Consider the following 19781-nt stretch of genomic DNA (forward strand, 5'->3'; position numbering starts at 1 on the left):
GCCACCATGCAGTGCTTGGTAAGAGAAAGGCCTCTCCAAGGGATACACTTGTGAAGCCACATGCTAAGCAGACTGGCACAAAAACTCATGATAAACTGAAACCAGACACACAGTAATACGAAATCTCTGTTCTGCTCCTTCAAGGCAAATGGCTTTTCCTCAAGCAGCTTTAAAGCTCACTTTTAAGGCTGCTGAAGGAAAAGTGGGATGTGGAGTTCATTTATACTTCAGACATACAAAGAGGGGGGGAAAAGAAGGGGGAGGGAATAGAGTCTTTTCACATTTTTTTCAGAAACTATAGGAGAGAGCTCTGTGAACACACACAGAGCCCAGACTTTCATTTTGTTCCCAGAACTCGGCTCAGCACTGCCAGGAAATAGCCGTGAGCTGGAAGATTCACTAAGCAGAATATTTTCAGCATATTGCGCAGGGAGTTTTGCACACAACTCTCATTATTGTTAGCAAGGCTTGCGTGTCTAATTCTATGCGCACAGTGCTGAAAATGGACCCCTTGGTGTGTCTAGTCATTTATGCAACCCAATATGCAAACCACTCAACTGAAAGGACTTTTCAATAGTAGGAGGAGCTACTCCAGGAGCTTTCATGTGGTTCCCATTGTTATGAAAACTCTTCCCACTGAGTATATTTGGGAACAGCTGCCTCATCTGGAGCTTGGCCACTCTGATGCTTCCTAAGATCTGAGAAGGGGAGAAAAACGGTCTCTTGACTTCTTGGGACAGAAATAAAGAGGATGAGGTGGGCTCTTTCTGGAAACCTGTGCCAACTGAGCTGGAAATCACATCCCAAGCATGAAGAAATGTAAATACAACTTGTTGGTGATGGATGGGAATGTGCCTCTTTCTTTCAGGGAAGAAGAGCTTAATATTCAGAGATCCCAGCAGAGGGAAAAGGAAGTCCTTGTCCTTGGCTGCCTAGCGACTGGCTATTTGCCTAAAAACCATCATCCCAGCTGACTGCGGGATGCATGCTGATGCTGTTCTCTATTGTTGCCACTTCTGCTGTAGCTGCGGCTGTATCTAGTCAAGTGTCACTGATTCCTCGCCCCTCAAAAGCAAGGGGTCTGTTAATGTGCAACCCGTCAACAACCAACTCTGTCACGGAACTCAGAGGGGAAAAGAAACCAAAAAACAAAGCATGCGAAAAGCTGAAAGGAATCGCTCCAGAAGGCACAAAACCTTATCAATAGCCTAATTTTTGTTTTCAAACCCAAGCTGCTTTTAGTGTTTCAAGGCAGAGTGCTTACTCAGTCAAAACCTCCAGTGCCAAAGAGAAAGGCCAAGGTGTAGTGAAAAACCAAAAAGTAAAAATAGACTGATATTTCCTTAGAAGAAAAGCCTTCAAGGTTTGAAGCCAAATACCAAGAAATACATAGAATTGCAAAGATAATACTCAAAACACATCAGAAAAGAATTAGAGAAATTTTTAACAGCTAGGGAGATAGGGTACAGGAGGGAAAACATAAACATTCAAGTTGATGTGTTCAGCTAATAGGATACAAAGAAAATGTATAAAACCAAGCAACAAAAAATCCTGACCCATCAAGATGCAATCATAATGGATTTAAACACCTATATAATGTTATTCATGTCTGCTTTCTAATCCATACAGGACTATACAGCACACTCAGCACTGTCGGATCTGAATGCCTTCCAGTAATGCATTAAGCAACATTATTAACATCCATCATATGCTTTGTTGTCACTCCTTCCCCAGAGGGAGAAGTGTGTGTACTGCAGTGTTTTGTTTTTATAGTTTGAATTTTTCTTTTTTTTTTTTTTTCTCCCTCCTTGCTTTTACCTCTCTTCCTTGTAAATCTCGTTCTCTCATGTGACAATTTTTTAAAAATAGGCAATTATGTCTATTCGGGAAGAACTGCTTCAGTATAGCTATTTGGATGGAATTCAGCTATTGTGGAGTGCCTTGTCACTATTACTGTTCTTAACTAGAGGTCGCAGAATGTTTTTCTAGGATAGACACATGCCAGTGAATTTCCTTGTGTCTCTAATCCCCAACGTGTTCTTTTAAAACATTCTTAAAAATAGACTTGGACTATGTGCTGTTCAAGCAGTAAGTTCTTGCTTGGGTCTAAGAATTGCATAGGACCTGCTCCAAAATTGTAGAGCTCTATGTATCTCCCCCCTCTGTGTCTTCACAGGAAAAGAAATAAAACAACAAAAAAAGGAATTGTGAAACAAGCAAAATATGGGGTTATTGTCATCTGCTCTACCTTGGAAGATGACTCTGTGTGTAACAAGAATAACAAAATATAAGAAAATAACAAAACCCACCTGAAGTCATGTGAAAAGTCATCACATAGAAGCCAGGGGAGTTTTGAGAAGGGGCAGCATTTTTTGACCTTAAAACACCAACTGATGTATTTGCATTTCAACTTTGACAGCCTCAGGTTCTAACAAGTGACAAAAGAGGCATTTTAGGACTGTGACTGTAAAAAGCCCTTAATGTGAAAACACCTGGTTGATAGGCAGGGCCCAGGCTAGGGAACAGAATACCAGGGACTTGCTCATTGCACCCAGGAGCAAGTGGCAGGAACAACGGCTGAAATTACAGGGACACAGCCTGACATTTGCGTTTCAGATGTTGGCTGGGCACTATGCATATGAAGCAATTCTGCCATAGAGCTGTCACAATCCATTCCCAAGCCAGGATGGACCAGCATTTTAGCCTATTCATGTTGGCAGACTTACATTTAAATAACGCCAAGCATGACAAAAGCCAGGAAATTCAAAGTTAAAGCTACTGCTCAGGTCTTAAGCTCAGCTATTAAGGAGAAAACAGCCAAATGGAACAAACTAGGGAAGGAGCAGTTCTTGCTTTGAGTCATATACACTTATAGGAGTGATCTCACTGAAATTAATAGGGCTGTCTAGATGAGCAAATGCTGTTCATTTGGATTAAAGCAGTTTCCATGTGTTCTTTGACTTTCTTGGCTTTTATTAGCACACGATGTTTTTTTTCCCCAAAATAGATTGTTTCCTTGCTTGTGGATTTCTCTTTTTGCCTTGCTGGCCTCTGGGCACTAGTAGGGCTCTCCTTGCTGACTTTCCTTGGAGAAACCCTGTGTATGGAGAAGTCCCTTTGGCGGAGAAAAGAAAACCAAAACATGAAAAGGATGAGTTGGGCACATGGCCAAAGGCATGTAGCCAGGGAGATTTCAGCAAGCCTCAGCCACATGTCAGGCTGGTGATCGTCCTCCTGCACATCTTCCCCAGCCCACTGCAGGATGAGGCTGCCTTGCTCCTGAAGGTCAGGAGCCAAGATTGCTTGGGGAAGCTCTGCAGAGGAATGGCAAGTGGTTTTCCTTGCTCGTGGCTGAGAGTGAACTCACAGTCTCCTTTCCTTTTGCCATGCACAGCTATTACAAAAAAAGGTACCTTTTCCCTAACTTTTTTTCTCTTGTGTCTAGCCTTTACTCCCTAAGCTTTCCTTTGAAACTAACAAAACAAACCAAAACAGCAGATAGTGTGTAAGCACTGCATAAATTGCCAGAACTGGCTGAATTTGTAGGGGCTCTGATCCTAAGCAGTGAGGTTCCTGAAGATTTGAGGTCAACCTTTGTTCATGAACTAGCCCAGAGGACTATCATATGCATGCAAGAGAGTTATAATGGCATGTCTTGTCAGAGCCTTGTTTTTCTCTTTTGATTCTTGCTTGATTGGCCTGGTTTGCCTCACCACTAAACCCACATTACACCTGACTTGTGGTGAATCTGGCCCACAGTTTACTTCCGATGATTATCTTACAGATTGCAGCCACAGTACAACCCCATGTGGAAGAGAAACTTCTCAAGGGAGGGTTTGGGGGTGGCAAAATGAAACCCTCTCGTTCTTCCAAGAAGGTCAATGCCTCATGTGAAATTCAAACAACAGCAAAAAAATCCATCAAAAGCCAGGCTGAGGCCATAGGAGTATGTTCTTGTGCCCACCACTACTGGGAAAAGAAGCAGTCAGAGCTGTGCAGGGAGCCAGGTCTGTTGCTGCTAATTTTGTGTATAAATGGTTACAACAGGGGCCTGAGCCAAAAGTCACCAACAACAGTGGTGAGGCTCTGACTATTTGAAATTTTGCAGGGGAGAGGTAGGAGGAGCAAGCAGATGGCTGAGGAGAAAACAAAAAAAAGGTCAACAGTTGATTTCACTTGAGGCCTGTCCAAAGTGTCAATCAACTCTCACAAGGTGTTTAGCCTCAAATGCTACACATCTTTTTCTTTTTTTTATGAGAGCCCTAGAATTTGTAGCCAACTTCCCTGTAGCAGCAAAATAAACTGAAACCATATCAAGTATCCTAGTTTAAACTGTGAGTAGTATTCATCTGCCTGTCACACATGCCAAGGCTTTATCAGAAAATTATTTTAGATAAAACCAGAATATACTGTACAATAAATAATTCATGGTAGAAGGGAAGCCACATTTCTCTCTATATTGGCATTTCATCGTGCAGCCACTGAACCACAGCTTGTTTTTATACAGAGCAGCAGACTCCATTTCCCAGCTAGAAACATTCAATCCCATCTGGTAGATTCATTCCCAGCTAGATAATACCCAACGTATCTATGTAACATACAAGCTACTGTCAAACAGCAGCGAGCCGTCTCCCTGAGACAGCTGTTCCGCACAAGGCCTGCATTGTCTGAAGGAAGCATGGATCGGTTTACGTGGAGCAACAGGGGGATGAGCCCTCTGTCAGCTGCCATGGCATCGAGAAAACCTCGCTCATCACACGTTCTCGTTATTTTGTTATCTGGCCAAACACATGCTGGGGATGTCAGGTTGAAAACAAAGGATGCATTCCCTGCTCTGGTTATATTTCACTAGGAAAAGCAAAGCAAACACACCTCTTCTCCTCCTTTCCTCCCTCTCTTTAAAGTTTATAGATGTATGAAAAAGACTTATTTCGGGACAGGGTTTGTAACAACCAGGCTTTTGTTTCTGGCACTGCTGAACGGGCAGAGTGGCCCTGGCCATGTGTTTCTCCTTGGCACCAGGTAGAGTGGGGAGCACTGAGCCGCGGCAGAAAGCCCCACGCAGCGTCTGTGGGAGGCAACTGCCACGTGCTGGAGCAGCTGACAGTGCCCCACCCAAATAAGTGCTTCTACAGTGACTACAAAACCCAGGTGACCCTTCTTCTCCTTCCATTTCCTGCAATCACAAGAAGTGCTGGTCAGAGAAGCGAAGAGGAGGAGTAATCTGCAGGACACATGCCATGTGCCCTGTAAGGAAGCATTGGGAATAGCCAGCCCAAACAGTCTATCTTCCCCATAACTGGCTCCTCCCACTGACTGCTCAAAGAAGAACCCTTTAAAACTATCATATATCAAAGACATCTAGAAATTGAGAGAAAATTCTGTACACAGATATAGATGTTCTGCATCTATCAGCCTGGTAAAATTCACCCCATGTTCCTTTCCCCAAGATTAATAACTACTTTGGTGCACAAAAAAAAATATTTATAAGGTTTTTCCAGTATTATCAGTTCACAGAATGACAGAATAGTTTGGGTCGGAGATGACCTTTAAAGATCATCTAGTTCCAGCCCCCACTGCCATAAGCAGGGACATCTTCCACCAGACCAGGTTGCTCAAAGCCCCAACCAACATGGCCTCGAACACCTCCAGGAATGGGGCATCCACAACTTCTCTGGGCAACCTGTTCCAGTGCCTCCCCACCCTCATCACAGAATCTTTTCCTTATATCCAGCCTAAGTTGTTGTGGCAAAGAGAAAGCAATTGAGCTTTGTGGCTTAGACTTCTAAATATTTTGTATTTCCTACTTGTGTGTTCACACTTCTGTTTCAAGAATCTCATAGTTCATGAGGTTTATTTCTTGCATAGTAACAACAGAAACCCTTTTATTCTGATATGTGTTCAAAGAGATTTTTGAATGTATTGAAGATGTAAATTAAAAATGAGATTCAAATATTCTAAAACTTGGGCAATGTGAATTTGCTTTGAAGGTCAAACCTTCTATATTTTTCCTTCAGAAGAACTTGTTAGCCTATTATATAGCAGAAATTTTGTAGAAATATGAAACCTTTACATATCTTAAGGTTATCTCATACTTGCCATTAAAAGTCAATTTCTAATTGCTTACAATAGTCACTATCTAGATCAAACTTTTTCATTCATTGGGTTGAACAGAAAGTTCCAGCAGAAGTAGCTTATATATTTCTAAGAATGTAAATTTTTTTTGCCAGTGTTAATTTCTTTCATAAATCAAAAGCTTCACATCTCAGACAAATTCAAATGTCTGTCTCCTTGACAGAAGGGTTTAGAAATTTTGAAGAAGCAGTCCTGGAGCTGAAGTAGTAGTCTTTGCTTTGCTAGGAGCTAATCTGGGGGTCGTAAAAGTGTTACGTGTATATCCAGGAAAATATGCTTAGGTGTGCCTAAATTATACAAAAACTGAATTCTCTACATGCAGCTGCTTCTCTAGAAGCTCCTTGCCAGAATTTGAAAAAGTTTCATTCACAGAGAGCATGCTCCTTAGCTCACAGGTTTACCTATGTCCAAAATTTGACAGCTAGCAATAGTACTGCTCCTTGTAAAGGAATTAAATGCAAAAATTTTTACTGGGAGAAAAAAAATATGGACAGCGAAGCACATGTTAAGACCTTCTGCCCTAACTGGAGTGAATGAATAAGACGTGAGCTACTCAACCCTCAACCTTCTTAGTAATGAAGGCTTATTAGACATTTCCATTACCTTACAGGTGGAATAATAATTTCTGGCAGCAGTGACAACTGAGATGTACTTTGGATGTGTGTTTTTTGACACACATAAGAGCTTGTTTTACCGGGACAATCAAAGTCAAATGAGAACAGCAAGGTAGATGAAGGGAGGCTGGAGAGTGGAAGACAGAGAACAACTTGAAAGCATAACTGAAATCTCTTTCAGTTGGGACAAGCATTTAAATACTCTGATGTCAATCACCATCTGAAAAGGCAACTAAAATATGAATTTAATGAAAAGGAACTACAATCTGTTAAATTATATTCTAAGGTTATGAGAAGTGATTTCAAATGGAAGACTTAAGAAACACTAATACTACAGGATCCCTAACCACGCTCTCCTAATTATCCATTGAACTATGCAATCCCAAAAGCTAATACCACTGGAGTTTCAGAAGTGCTGAGCATTTGCATTCCCTGTCAGCTTTAATAAGGATTATTACATACATACATACATACAGTACTTTTGAGAATCACAACCAAAGTTTCATTAGCTAAATAAAAAAGGGCACAAGACAGAATTCACTGGAGTGAATTTGACCTTTATTAAATACTTTGCAGTTGAAATATTATTGTATGCAGTTACTTACTGTCCTCAGGTAAGTTGTTTTCACGTTCTTCTCTCTCCATCTGTTGGCACCAACCCTCCATACGATCTCTCTCTGCCTGAAGTAGCTTCAGAAACCAGTGGCCATCGCGTGGGCACACTGACCTTTGAACAGCTTCCAGAGGATCTTCAGTAATAGAGTCAATCCAGGGGTCAGGAGGAGGTAAAATTGATGGATCAAAATCTGTCTCAAAGTCATCATCCACTGCACATGCATGGTAATGGTTTCCTGACCCTTGTATGCTAACGGTAGAGGTGCTTGCATCTCGGGAAAATTGTCTTGATATTTGTCCAGAACATGTATTGTCCTCTTGAGGGTCGATTATTTCAAAGTTCTCATGGAAATCCAGGTCTGCTTGCACGGCTGTTGTTACACTGTTAGATCGAGTAAACCTGCGAAAGCTTTGGAGAGCACAAACAGAGCATGTTTAGAAAGCTTTTTCTGGGTAGCTCAGTGAGGAAGGAATTATTCAGATTCTGCCACTCTTCTTAAGACTGGCAGTCACACCTCACAGTGCTACACTCAGGTGTTTTTTCTTGAAATGATCAGCATAAACTTTTTTTCTCATTGCAAGCAAACAAACAAGCATCTCTCTTTCCCCACCCAAGCTCACTGTTAATTGAGGCAAGTACCTCTAATTGTTGTGCAGTTTAACAAAGGCACAGCTCAAGAGGCAGCTAACACTGTCAGTAGCTCAGGATTTTAGGTTACTGATTAATGAAAAGTTAAAGGGGCCCAATTTTCAGAAGTGGTTTATCTTCCAATTTTTAAAACTCACACCTCTTTGAAGTTACACATCCAAACTCACAAGTCACATTTAAAAATCATACATATGAGAGTGATAAGAGAGTAATAGCAATGAGTCTACTATCTAAATAAAATTATACATTCCATTTATTAAAAAAAAAAGTGTTTTTAACTCAGATAAGTATTTTTATTGCTTCTTCATAATTAAGTGCCTGCCATCTCTTACAATTTTAGTGCCCACTACCAGCACTGAGATATTTTGGTTTTTTACATACAGTTTCAAAATGGTCTTCTCTATTTACCAAAGCTAGCATGCTGCCTCTGTCTATGTTACCCTCATTGTGGTGGCTGCTACCCTGTAGGTAGGTTCCTTTCACCTTGCATAGTTTCCCTGTGTTGGACCTTCTGAAGGCAGAGAACAAACCCTGAGTGTAAAGGCAAAAACAGAGGAGAGAGGAGGTTTGGGGATTTGGGTTTTTGGATGGGTTTTCTTTATATAAACAGCACTCCAATTTCTGCAGTCCAAGGCATCTGAGGTGAAGAGACTGACAGAGGAGGAACAGAGGGAAGTGTAAAGAGTGAGAGATACTTAATGCTGTTGCAGGGGGTGGTAGAGGGAGCAGCAAATTGTGGTGGGAGACACCTGTCTCACCCCATGATGAAAAAGAAGGTAGAACCGTAAAGTAGTTAACATAGATGTTTCTTATATTAGTAATATTTAGGCTTCAGAATTAACACAGTTTTGAACTGAATAAGGACAGATTCCTACTGCTTCTTCTTACTCACTCAGGATGCCTGTGCACTTATGCAGCTAATTTGTTCACAATCTCACATCTGCACTTGAAACTAGTTTTAGGACCCATTTCCCTGTGATGTTTTGGCTGCTTTGCCCTTGCCAGTTTTATTTTAATTTGAGGTCAAACAGCAATGAAAATGCTGAAGAGATGGTGGAGATGGAGACTGGGCATGATTTCACTCCCTTTCATTTATATTCCACCTTCCACTGAAGAGCAATAGCTAATTAGACAAGTACAACTGACAGAAAAATTTCATCAAGTATATTTAGTTTGCATTTGGGGAGGGAGGAGATGGAAGGATAATGAGGGAGAATTTAATGTCCTGTATACCTGGTGCATCCAGATTGTTCAAGAGGAGTGCAGCAGACTTCGAGGAGGACCATAATAGGTCCTGCTGATAGAGGAAATTAGTGGCTGTTGATCTGGGGCTTTCAGAGGAGGAAAGCAAAGCAAAACAGGAGTTGAGAAAGGTTATCCAATTAAAAGAAAAAAAGCCAATTCCTCTGCAGAAGAAAGCTCAAATTAACTTCTCAGCCACACAGATCCCTGGAAAATTTTACTAATAAATTGTATACATATTTCGTTTTATAATGGCCTAGAATTCAAGCATTTTATCATAGTGCCTGCTGCTTATGATTCTTTTGAAACAGGTATTGTTAAACGATGAAAAAGACATGGTTATGCCACTGTAGTTGTGCACAATATGCACCAGCAAACTGAAAAGTATGGAGTGAGCATTTTCAGCTTGGTAGTATTTATCCTTTGGCAAGCAGAGAAAAGCATTTTTCTAGGGACTGATATAGCAGAAAAAGTTAGGAAGAGAAGACAAGGATCATTGAAGAGATGGTATGATTTCCATAGGAGAAAATGTTTAGATGGCTGAAGAAGACTATGAGAGACCTGTGAAATCCTGACCAGGTGATGTTTCACTATTTCTCAGAGTGCAATAACTGTGGGGAGGAAAACAGCAAGCTGCAAGGCTTAGAGGTCTAAAGATCTACATCTAGTGAAAGGAAGTACTTCTTCACACAATATGTAATTAAATTGTCACAGAATCCTGGGAAAACCAAAGGTAAAAATAGGTTCAAAGAGAATCTGATCAAATTCACAGGAGATAGATCCAGGAAGAGCCATTACACAGATGTCATATCAGGCATAGGAAGTCCCTGAACAACAGAATACTAATTTGGGAATGCCTACTGGGAAAAGTAGTGTTTAATACACACTTTATACTTTACAGACACTCCTTTACACTTTTCCTAAGTATTTGCTACTAGCCCCTGGCAGAGAAAAGCTTGGTTTTTTTATACAGCTATTAGTGGCTAGAAAGACACTAGCTCTAGGCTGACATTACAGTGACAATCTATTGGTCCAATCTATGCTATTGGTTTTAGAAATTGCTTTAATCTGGCCACCAACCTGACAAATCCCTTATCTGCACTGAATTGTGTGCATGCAAACACACACACAACACAAAAACACAACACAGGCACATGCTCACACAGGATTTCTTTTAAGGCATTTAGTCAGGGTTCACTGAGATCCAAGTGTAGTGTTCCACACCTTCCGAAGCACTGGAGAGAAAAGCAAACGCCTTAATCCAGGCTCGCTCTTCTCCATTCCCCTATCTCCACATCACAGCCACCTTCTGCTTTACCCAGAGTCCTAAACTCTGATAGCCTTCTGTTTCAGATGACCATTTGTATTTTCAGTAAACACTCCGGCTTCTCAGTGTACAGCAAAACCCAAATGTGAAAACATCAAGGTGTACTTGACAGGAGGATGTCTTGCTGGAGGCACTACATTTCAAGTCTTTCAAGAGTGTTCAATATTAGCTAATACCACCAAAACTGGACTCTGCTTAACAAATTAAATAGAGTGACCTACTTTTTTTGCCTTTGTTTTATCTATATAATAGTATGCTACAGGCTTGCTTGACAGATTCTTGGCACTGGATTATGTAACCTATCTTCAAAAGAAAAACAACTTGGCAATAGAATATAGCATGAGTTCAAAATTAAAAAAAAAATACGTCCAAGGAAATGTATGTTGAATAAAATGGAAATGCAGGAAGGCACCCACTATCTGCCTGCCTCCAGCTCATCTATACAAAATGCCTAATAGTTGGTAATTTTAGCCTCTGACACAGCTTCCTCACTCATTTTCAGGATGTTTCACACTTGCAAAATACTGTCTGTGTCCCACATGAGCCTTTTTTTATTGGCACTCAGTTAAAGCTTCCTACTATAGGAATGCTGCTGAAGCTAATGCCTAAGTTTTCACTAATTCTACTATATAAAACATTCACAAGTCTACAAAAAAAAAAGTTGTCGTAAGTTGCTGGCAATTGTTAAAAACACGGTTTGCTGCTTCCTTTGCTTTCAGGTTTGGCCCTTTTGTACTCAGGTGTGCCCTGCAGGCACAAGATGTAATAATTACAGCTTCAGAGAACTGCAGCAGGTATCTGGCCTAAGGTGCAGAAAGCCATGAAACCTCAGACTGGATAAACCAGTACGGAGAACAACAGAATGATGTGTTTTGAACAACAACAACACGGTCACTTGTTAGCATTCAAGTCTCAGCTTCTACGTCTTCTTTTGCTTTCTTTTGCAAAACGTTTACAATTCAACTTAGAGAACTTATTTCAGTCCTAAAAAAAAGACTAAATCCAAACCCCCAGAAAAGATGCACGTTTCAGACCAAGTGATGCATGGTGAATCTCAGAGGCACTTACATTAAATTCAGTCTGCCTTACTTTACCCATTGACTGTACTCTTCTCAGCTGTGGGCTTCTCTGCTAAGGTTCCAGCTGCTGTCAGCAGAACAAAACAAACTGCAGAAGGAATTAGCAGATATGGTACCATGTCTTCTAATGGCCAGAACAATATTCCTGCTCCAACCCCATTCCCTACAGCAGTGTTCTTACTGCAGAAACTACTATTGTTTCAGTATTCAAAAATACTTATGATGGCAAATCAAGTACAATTACCAGCTGATGGTACATCTAGACCAATGAGCAAGGCAATTTTGGGGATGAGAATGTAATGGGAGGAGATATAGTGGCAGACAAGGTAAAATGCAAGAGAGACTAAAAGTGATTATAGATCTATGGGACTGAGAGCCCCTTGTTTAAGAAGGATGCATGCAGAATATATTACTTCTTTTTCTCTGGGTCATTAGAACTGGTTGACTTCTAACTGGTTGATTTCTAACAATTCAATTATCTTCTGTAAGTGAGAAATTGAAGGTGGTCCTTTGAGGTCAAGAAGTCACAGGTAGAGAGAAAGGACAAACACAAATGGACAGAAATGGAAGTGCCCTGAGATTCCACTGATCAGCTTCATTAGATACACATTTCAAAATTGCCCTGGAAGGGGTAGGTCATGCAAGGAAAGGGGAGGAATATTTTGGTTAGGGTTTTGTCAGCATCATGGTGAAGATCAGGTGAGAGATAAGACAGTAACAGCAGGACGATCACGAGGTGAAAAGAACTGCATACCAATTTTTTTCCCAAGAGAAGGACTTGACAGGGGTACTCTATAAATGCTAGAAATCACAGAGCTGCAGTTAGGGAATGGGCATGAAAAAGATTATTGAGACCAGGCAGCATAAAGAACTGATGATAAGATGAATAGCAGCGATTGATCCAGTTGTAATGTGGTCAGGTAGCAGTAGGCATGCTTTTCCTTTGAGCAGTACAAGAAGGGTAGGCGGACTGAGGCATTTGTCTTGGCAGGAAGCCCAGGTTACAGAGAGTGAAGGGCCAATGAAAGGTCTGAGTCGAGATGGAATATTGAAGAGAGAGAGCTGTCCTCTGAACATGCTCTGTTTTTGCGTTACTTAGATCAAGAAATGGAGGTAAAACCTTTTGCTTATTTGGTCCAAGCAGAGAAGCAGGAATATTTAAAAGGACATGAGGAGGTAAGACTCCTTAGTGTAAGAATGACAGTTGTCTGAGGTGAGGGAAAGGGGGAGGAAAAAGCAGGAAGCAAAGAAGAGGATTGAAAGTGTGGTAAGCTTTTGGTGCATTAGACAAAGAGCTTTCTTATTTTGTAACAGTGCACTTAATAGACTGGCAAGGAAACATGATCAATTTACTGTATTTATCCCTTCTGCATTGTCATTCTTCTCATTTTATACTTATTTAACATTTCTGAAGACTGGAATATTTTTAAAAACATTAATTTCTCAAAGATTCAACTCAAAAGGGCTTTTTTAGGCTTTGCAGATGTTTTGGTGCGGGGGCAGTGAAGAATGCACTGTATTTACAATTCTATTCCTGCAACAGATAATCAATATATTGTGCCCTGCTGTGTTTGGGAAAAAAAAGAATATAAGTGCCCAACTGTGATGATAAGCCCTTTGTGTCTTGAGTGCACTCATTTTCTAAGGATTAGGGGCTGTCCTTTATCAGCCGGTTCATTTCTGAAAGTCCATGATAGATTGCTTCTTGCCTGTCTGCTCCAAACAGCAGCAAGCTCAACTTTATCAGCAAGGAAACCCCCAAACACAGCTGCCAGAAAGTAATGCAGAAATATTGCTTTCTTAGGGCAGACTCTCACAGGCAAATCTTAACGTTTTTCTCTGGAGCAATAAAAACTGCAGTAGAGAGAGGACTTTGGAAGTAAGGTATTTACAAACAGCCATTTCTTTCTTTCTTTGCGGGGAAGGGGAGGGTTGGGCTTTTGGGGTAGTTATTTCCTTTGTGCTCTGGCTGAAGTGAAATGGTCCTTCAGCATCTATTCTAGTGTGCTCATTTATCTAGCTGGAAGAGTTGTGGGTAAATAGGGCTAAGGTCTAACATAAAGAAATGTCTAAAGCAAGAGATGTTTTAGCAGGTTAATGAGGAACTTGGTAACAGCCTAGCAGGGTCATTGCAAAATCACATTTCTTTTTGCTGAAATCACTTTAGCCTTTTAAAACCACAAGAAAATACTCTGATACTTGACAGGAAGATATAGTTGAATTGAAAATGGTGTAGATAATGTGTTATTTTTGAGTATTTTTAGCAGATGTAGGAAAAAAACAGTGCAAAAAAAGGACATCTCCACTTGCTCCTGCAGTTGCGAGGCTGAGGAGAGAGAGGGCCCTAATTTTGTCAGCTCATATTTGCTCCACCCAGATTTTCTCTGAAGAGATTTCAAGGGTGACTCTTTCCTCATTGACCACCGAGGCTTTTCCTACGACACATCATGGTACAGAGAGTTATCAAGAAAATGGCTCCAGGATTGAAAAGTTTCACCATGCCCAAGTGGGTTGCAAAAAGCATGCAAAGACTTGGGTGGGTGCTTAGAGCCACAGCAACACTGGGCAGGCCTGCACATTCAGAGGCAAGGGGAGAGCCTGGCTTTTCTTCAGCCCCTGAGTCCAGTTTTTGGCAGGAATTAAAATCTGCAGTTGTGGTCAAGCACTCAAAAACCTTATGTGACTGGAAAGTGCTATGTCCAGTTATGCTGCCCTGCAATGTAACTGCAATTTGTCATCAGAAAGCTCTTTGTGCTTCTGTGACAACTGTTCTGTTTTTTTTTTCTTTTTAAAATTTTTCTCAGACCATATTTGTTTACTGATTCGTGGTATACTGCACACTGGAGAGAGAACCGAGTTTTGCAGGCTTGCTTTGCAATCTCAACATTTTTTTTGCAAGGGAGCAATTGTAATGCAGAGATGTCTGGGAGAGATACCTGAGTAAAAGCAATCAGTTTGGCTCTGCCACTGCACTGCTACACGTGGCTGATATTATTCTGCTGAAAAACAAGGTAAACTTTTCTGCATAATTTCCATGCTGCTGCAGCCATCTCAAGACTAATACCCCAGCTGGAACACTGTCCACTGTTTAGGTAGATTTCCTGAGGAAAAAAAGCTTATTACAAGTGTATGTGGCACTTCTCTTCCAGTTCTCTCACTGGTCCTGAAAAATCCCCTCTGAGAAATAAGAGCTACAACATTTATAAGACTCAGCTTTTCAGCTGGGTGATCTAACAATTCATCCAGGAAGCAGGCTTATGTCGTCATGGGGTCAGAGGAACTAGGGCTCTTAAAAATTAGTTGTGTCATAATTATTTACTTTAGAAAAACAGTATTAACTTTTACTCACCACTTCTCCTCCTCTACTTGAACTCCTATGGACTGGAACTTACTGGTTGCTTTATTTTCACCTGGTGTGGTGGATTCTTCAGCACCATCAACCTCAAAAAAACCAGAACACAGCAGCTAATTATAATGTATTTTAGCAGAGATATCACCCAGCTACTTGCAGTTTCTATGGAGCACAACTATGAGTGTCTGCACATAGAGCTTGTATCGTGAGTTCCTTCATCTAGTCAGATAGCTTGTCTGTGGTGTGCTCATTTCTGATGTTATTAGTGAATGTTCATAATTCCTGTTATTTCTGGTAAGTCAACATTCAGCTTGCAATATGCAGATGGAGTTTATTCAGTATTTTATGGAGGCTGGATGCTCACATTTGTCAGAGCACATCTCTGAGCAGCTGTAACTTCAGTTACTGTGCTCCACCATGTCTGATTTTACCTTCTAGTCTGTATGTGCAGGCATATGTGAACTCATGTCAAAATTATGTATTTATTTTGTTTAAATGTTAGTGCCTTGAATCAGAGCAGAGGTCTTTCCTCCCCTTTTCCCTCACTTCATACAACTGTAATTCTCACACTAAGGAGACACCCTGTACAGACAAGATTTAAAGAAAGCAGATATGACTCTTAGGTGCATTTTCTTTACTCCTTCATCATGCAAACAGGTGTCCCCAGGAGCACAGGGAGGCACTTTCTACCACATGTCCATCTCCATAAGCAGATTTATACCAATGGTATAAAGCTAAAATTTACCCACAGATGTGTCTTTGAGTAAAATCACAAAATTTTTGGGTCCAGTCAGTGTAGTTGTTAATTCCCAATGCTATGTATAACACCGTTAGTTATAAAAGAAAAAGATTTCCAGCAAATAGAATCTTTGGGCCACAGCAGTGTCATGAAGTGATCTGTGGATCCACGCTGACCACGGGTGTACAAAATCTCCAGCTGTAGTTAGTGGCTGTTCCATCACTAAGTAAGCTGCTTCTTGAGAGCCACTTGAACAGCCTATGCAGGAAAAGTGCTCAATGAGGGACAGGAGTTACAGAAGCTGTTCTCTGAAGTGAGGTACTTACCTGATAGGAGGCCTCTGGGGAGATAACTACACCTTAAATCCCATAACTGACAGAGTGAAGCAACTTTTTGATGGAAGGGTTTTTCTTTGTTAACTGTGCTTGTTTGCTAAACAGATTTACAGCAAAGGCTTGCGATGTCCTTGGAGCGACTGAGGGGTGCAGAGGACACTCATGGAGGTTCATCATAAGTGCACATTAAGTTTATTTGCTAGAGGAGGAAACAAACTAAGAATATGCCTCTGGCTAATGCAGCTTGACCTGCTCTACAGAGATGGATCAAACTATAATTAAAGTGTGTACTTGGTCTGACTTCAGACTAAGCCTGAATTAGGCTCCCTTTACAGTCAGTGGAGAGAAACTGACTCTATACTGCCAGTCAGAGGACTGAAAGTGTACTTACCTACTTTAGGGCAGTTGTTTGTAAGAGAAGTTATTTCTGGCATCAACAGCTATCTTATGGTATTTCTACTCCCACACTACCCCTTCAGCTGTACCAGCATGATTGCTTGTGCAATGATGATGCAAAATGGATGAGACAGCATAGTGAAGTAGTTTTCTTTTATTTGTGAAGCCTGTCTGACTCTAAAAATTTCATTGATGGCCACAACTGTGAGGATGGCACTGTACACAGGCAGGAAACTTATAAGGCTGTATTGCTGCTGAAGGTTTTGCTTCATGTAACCACAGCTTTAGGGATCTCCATTGGTTTGTACACAAAACCTATCCTGGCAGACATTCATTTACAATCCCCAGAAAGCTTTAATGATTGTTTCATATGATTATATTGGTCACCTGTAAACTTAAAAGTTTAAGAGGTAGATTTTTGAAGGCTTGAACATGTTTTGGAGCTCTGTTTTCCTCAGATCTTAGGAAACTGAGGCCTCTATACCTTTCAGAAGCAGCATTTGTTACTTGCAACACTACCTTAAGAAGAGACAGCGGGGAGACGGTCTCTCAAGAACCGTGATTCACATTACCGTTGTTCCTTTTGGCTTCTGCAAACATGGAGATTACTTCCTTGTACCCATTATTTTTCAGGGTGTTTCTCTGCTAAGGAGTCTTTGTTTCTTTGCTTGGTAAAGCAAGGGATTACAATAATAAAATGGCACCTTTGTCTTGGCTGGGAATGTGAATAAGTAATAGAAGAGCTTTCCTCTATCCCTGTTCCACCTGGACCTTGCTCCTGTGTTTTAACACTGAACATCAGCCCTTCTTTCAGAATATATCCAAAACAAACAGCTGTGAAGCAGAAAAGGTCTACAACAAAGGCAGTGAACTGAACCCACAGGCGATAGTAATTATTCCTCTTCCAAGAAGAAATAAGAGAAAAGTCATAGCTTCTCCAGGAGCTGCCCCTGGAATGGCATACTTCAACAGAAGGCCTCTCATCTATCTCATCAGGCTGATACAGAGATTTCACAGCAAATTCTTAGGCTTTGCTAATCAGATAAGCCTGTCCAGGCACATAATGCTGTGCTTACAACCACCTTCTTCAAGAAAAAAACCATCATGGCTTCTTGTGAAGGCTGATAAACTGTCGATTGCTATTCTATTTGCTTGGGATTCATCTCTCATCAAAACCTGTGTTGATTCTCAGTTGATTTTAAGTTCAAGCACTTTGTTGCAAAAGTTAATCCTGCAAGCAGATACTCAGGAGTCCTATGAACACTTTTTTTGTGGGGGGGAAGGGGGATGTATAGGAAAGATTAATTAAGAAAGCAGATTACGTTGGTCTAGTTTATTTGCTCTTCTCCTTTCTGTAAACAGGAATGAACTTTGGCGGGGTTATTTTTCTTGTTTGTTTCCACTAGAGGTAAGAAAATGTAATTTTCTTTAACAAGGGCAAATCAGAAGGAACTTATCTTCTGCTCTTGAGGCTGAGATAGGAACAATGCTGCCTCATTCAAGTGGCTACCAGTCATTATGAAATGCATGAATAAGCAGCAACAATTAATTCAGTGAGGCTGGACGAAAATATTTTTTGGGTGATAGTGTAATGTAAATCATTGTTTTACACATTCCCTTTCAGTGATTTAATTCATGCCTTTCTGACCCCCGCTGTGTTATGATTCATAGATTAGTGCTCATGTGTATAATTTAACAGAGCTGAATAACAAGCAGCAAGAAGACTTAAACAAATCCTTGCATCTGATGTTTTTATGATAAATTAAGAAAACATCATTAGTACCACGCAGAATGATTATGTTGATGCAATTTCTACATAGGTACCTGTCAGGACAAGTAGAAAAATACACAAAACATTGTATAATGAGCAGTAAAACAGATGTAGAAGTCCAAAACAATGGCAGGCAGATTATCCATGCCATGTACTGTACCTGTATTCCAATAGATAAGCATCTGTTTTTCTTGAAGTGGTCCTTCTTCCTATCTTCTACTGCAACAGTGGCAATGGTTGTGGTGGTGGTGACTGTGGCAGTGTTGTTCCCTACATGTTGACTTGCAGGGCCATGGATCTGTGCATTGGCAGCTTCGATAGCAGCTGTCAGCGCCTTCATACTATCCAAGCTTTCTGTGGAGTTGCTAAGTCCAGACTGACTGATGATATCTCCCCTCTGCCCATGCCCATCCATATATGCATCTTGGGCAGACTCTGTGCTGCTCTGGGCTGTGATGGAAATAAATGGTTTGGTGGTAGTTCTTGGTGGGACTGGAGGCGGTGTCTTCTTATAGGTGGTAATGCAGGATGACACTAGAAAAAACATATGAGAGTTCTTGATTTATTGATGCTGCAGGGAAAATGGATGCAAATATGATATCAATGCATCAGTAAGCATGGACAGAGCAGAGATGAGGAGGAGTCTGAGAGCCAAAGAGCCCCCAAAAACTCCAATCTAAGTGCCATGGAAATGCCCTGCCTATCAGTGTCTTCTATTCCTCCTAACATGAGTAGCAGAATTGCCTGTAGAGAAAATAGAGAAAGAAAGTACCTATTTGCCAAGTTCCTCCTTGGTCTTTTTAGCATTATTTTCCTCAGTATATTTTCTCCTAACTGCTTTAAGTACCATGGGAACAAGTCCTCCCACCAAAATGTTTGTTCTGCTCATGGCTCCCAAACAAGATTCACAAGGATAAATCTCCAACCACCTATCCTAACTAAACTGTACTTCAAGCAATTTTACTGCAATTATTTTTGTCTCTCCACCCTGTCCTGTTACACTTACCAAGCTTTTGCAGAATTTTAACTACATTTTTCTGATCAGAGAGAGATTCCCAAATCATCCTATCAAAGTTTGTTAACACTCACCATGCTTGGACTTGTGTATTTCTTTCTATAAAATGTCTCACTTGTTGCACAGACTTCTCAAATACTTTGAAATGATTTGTAAGCTGCGGAGGACATATTTAAAAGAACATTTTGCCATGCTTAATTTCTCATCATAAATATAACATCAGTTCTAGAAAAAAAAATTCGCTTGTTTTTACACATAGGGAATTAGTGTAATGAAGTCAACAGTTAAAACCTGTCAGTCATTGGGCCTACTTAAAGAAAAGTATAAATATAAATGTTTGCAACTAAAAAGGCTTTAATAAAACTTTATGAGAACTCTTCATATTTTGAAGGCCATGCTTTCTTTCTAAGAGCTGCTATATGGATTTAGAAGCTTAGCTTGAAGTTCTCAGGTTAAAAATTATTGTTCTGTGTACACAGAATTACATGCAGAAAGCACTACACAGAGATAAA

The 19781-nt window shown here is 40.6% G+C and overlaps 1 protein-coding gene across 7 annotated transcripts in view; it reads right to left on the reverse strand.

The window, feature by feature from the left end:
* The window catches only part of DLGAP1 (DLG associated protein 1), a 416743-nt gene that overhangs the window by 10800 nt on the left and 386162 nt on the right, over positions 1-19781 (reverse strand). For all 7 annotated transcript variants that reach the window (XM_039383293.1, XM_039383295.1, XM_039383297.1 and 4 more), the window contains 3 exons: positions 18415-18788; positions 15011-15102; positions 7355-7773 (listed from right to left, as the gene is read on the reverse strand). In XM_039383293.1, coding sequence (XP_039239227.1) covers positions 7355-7773; positions 15011-15102; positions 18415-18788 — 885 coding nt within the window. The remainder of the gene's footprint in view (positions 1-7354; positions 7774-15010; positions 15103-18414; positions 18789-19781) is intronic.

This window comes from Pipra filicauda, unplaced genomic scaffold, assembly GCF_003945595.2.
Source record: "Pipra filicauda isolate LSUMZ 115617 unplaced genomic scaffold, ASM394559v2 scaffold301_size890592_pilon, whole genome shotgun sequence".
Classification (NCBI taxonomy): Eukaryota; Metazoa; Chordata; class Aves; order Passeriformes; family Pipridae; genus Pipra; species Pipra filicauda.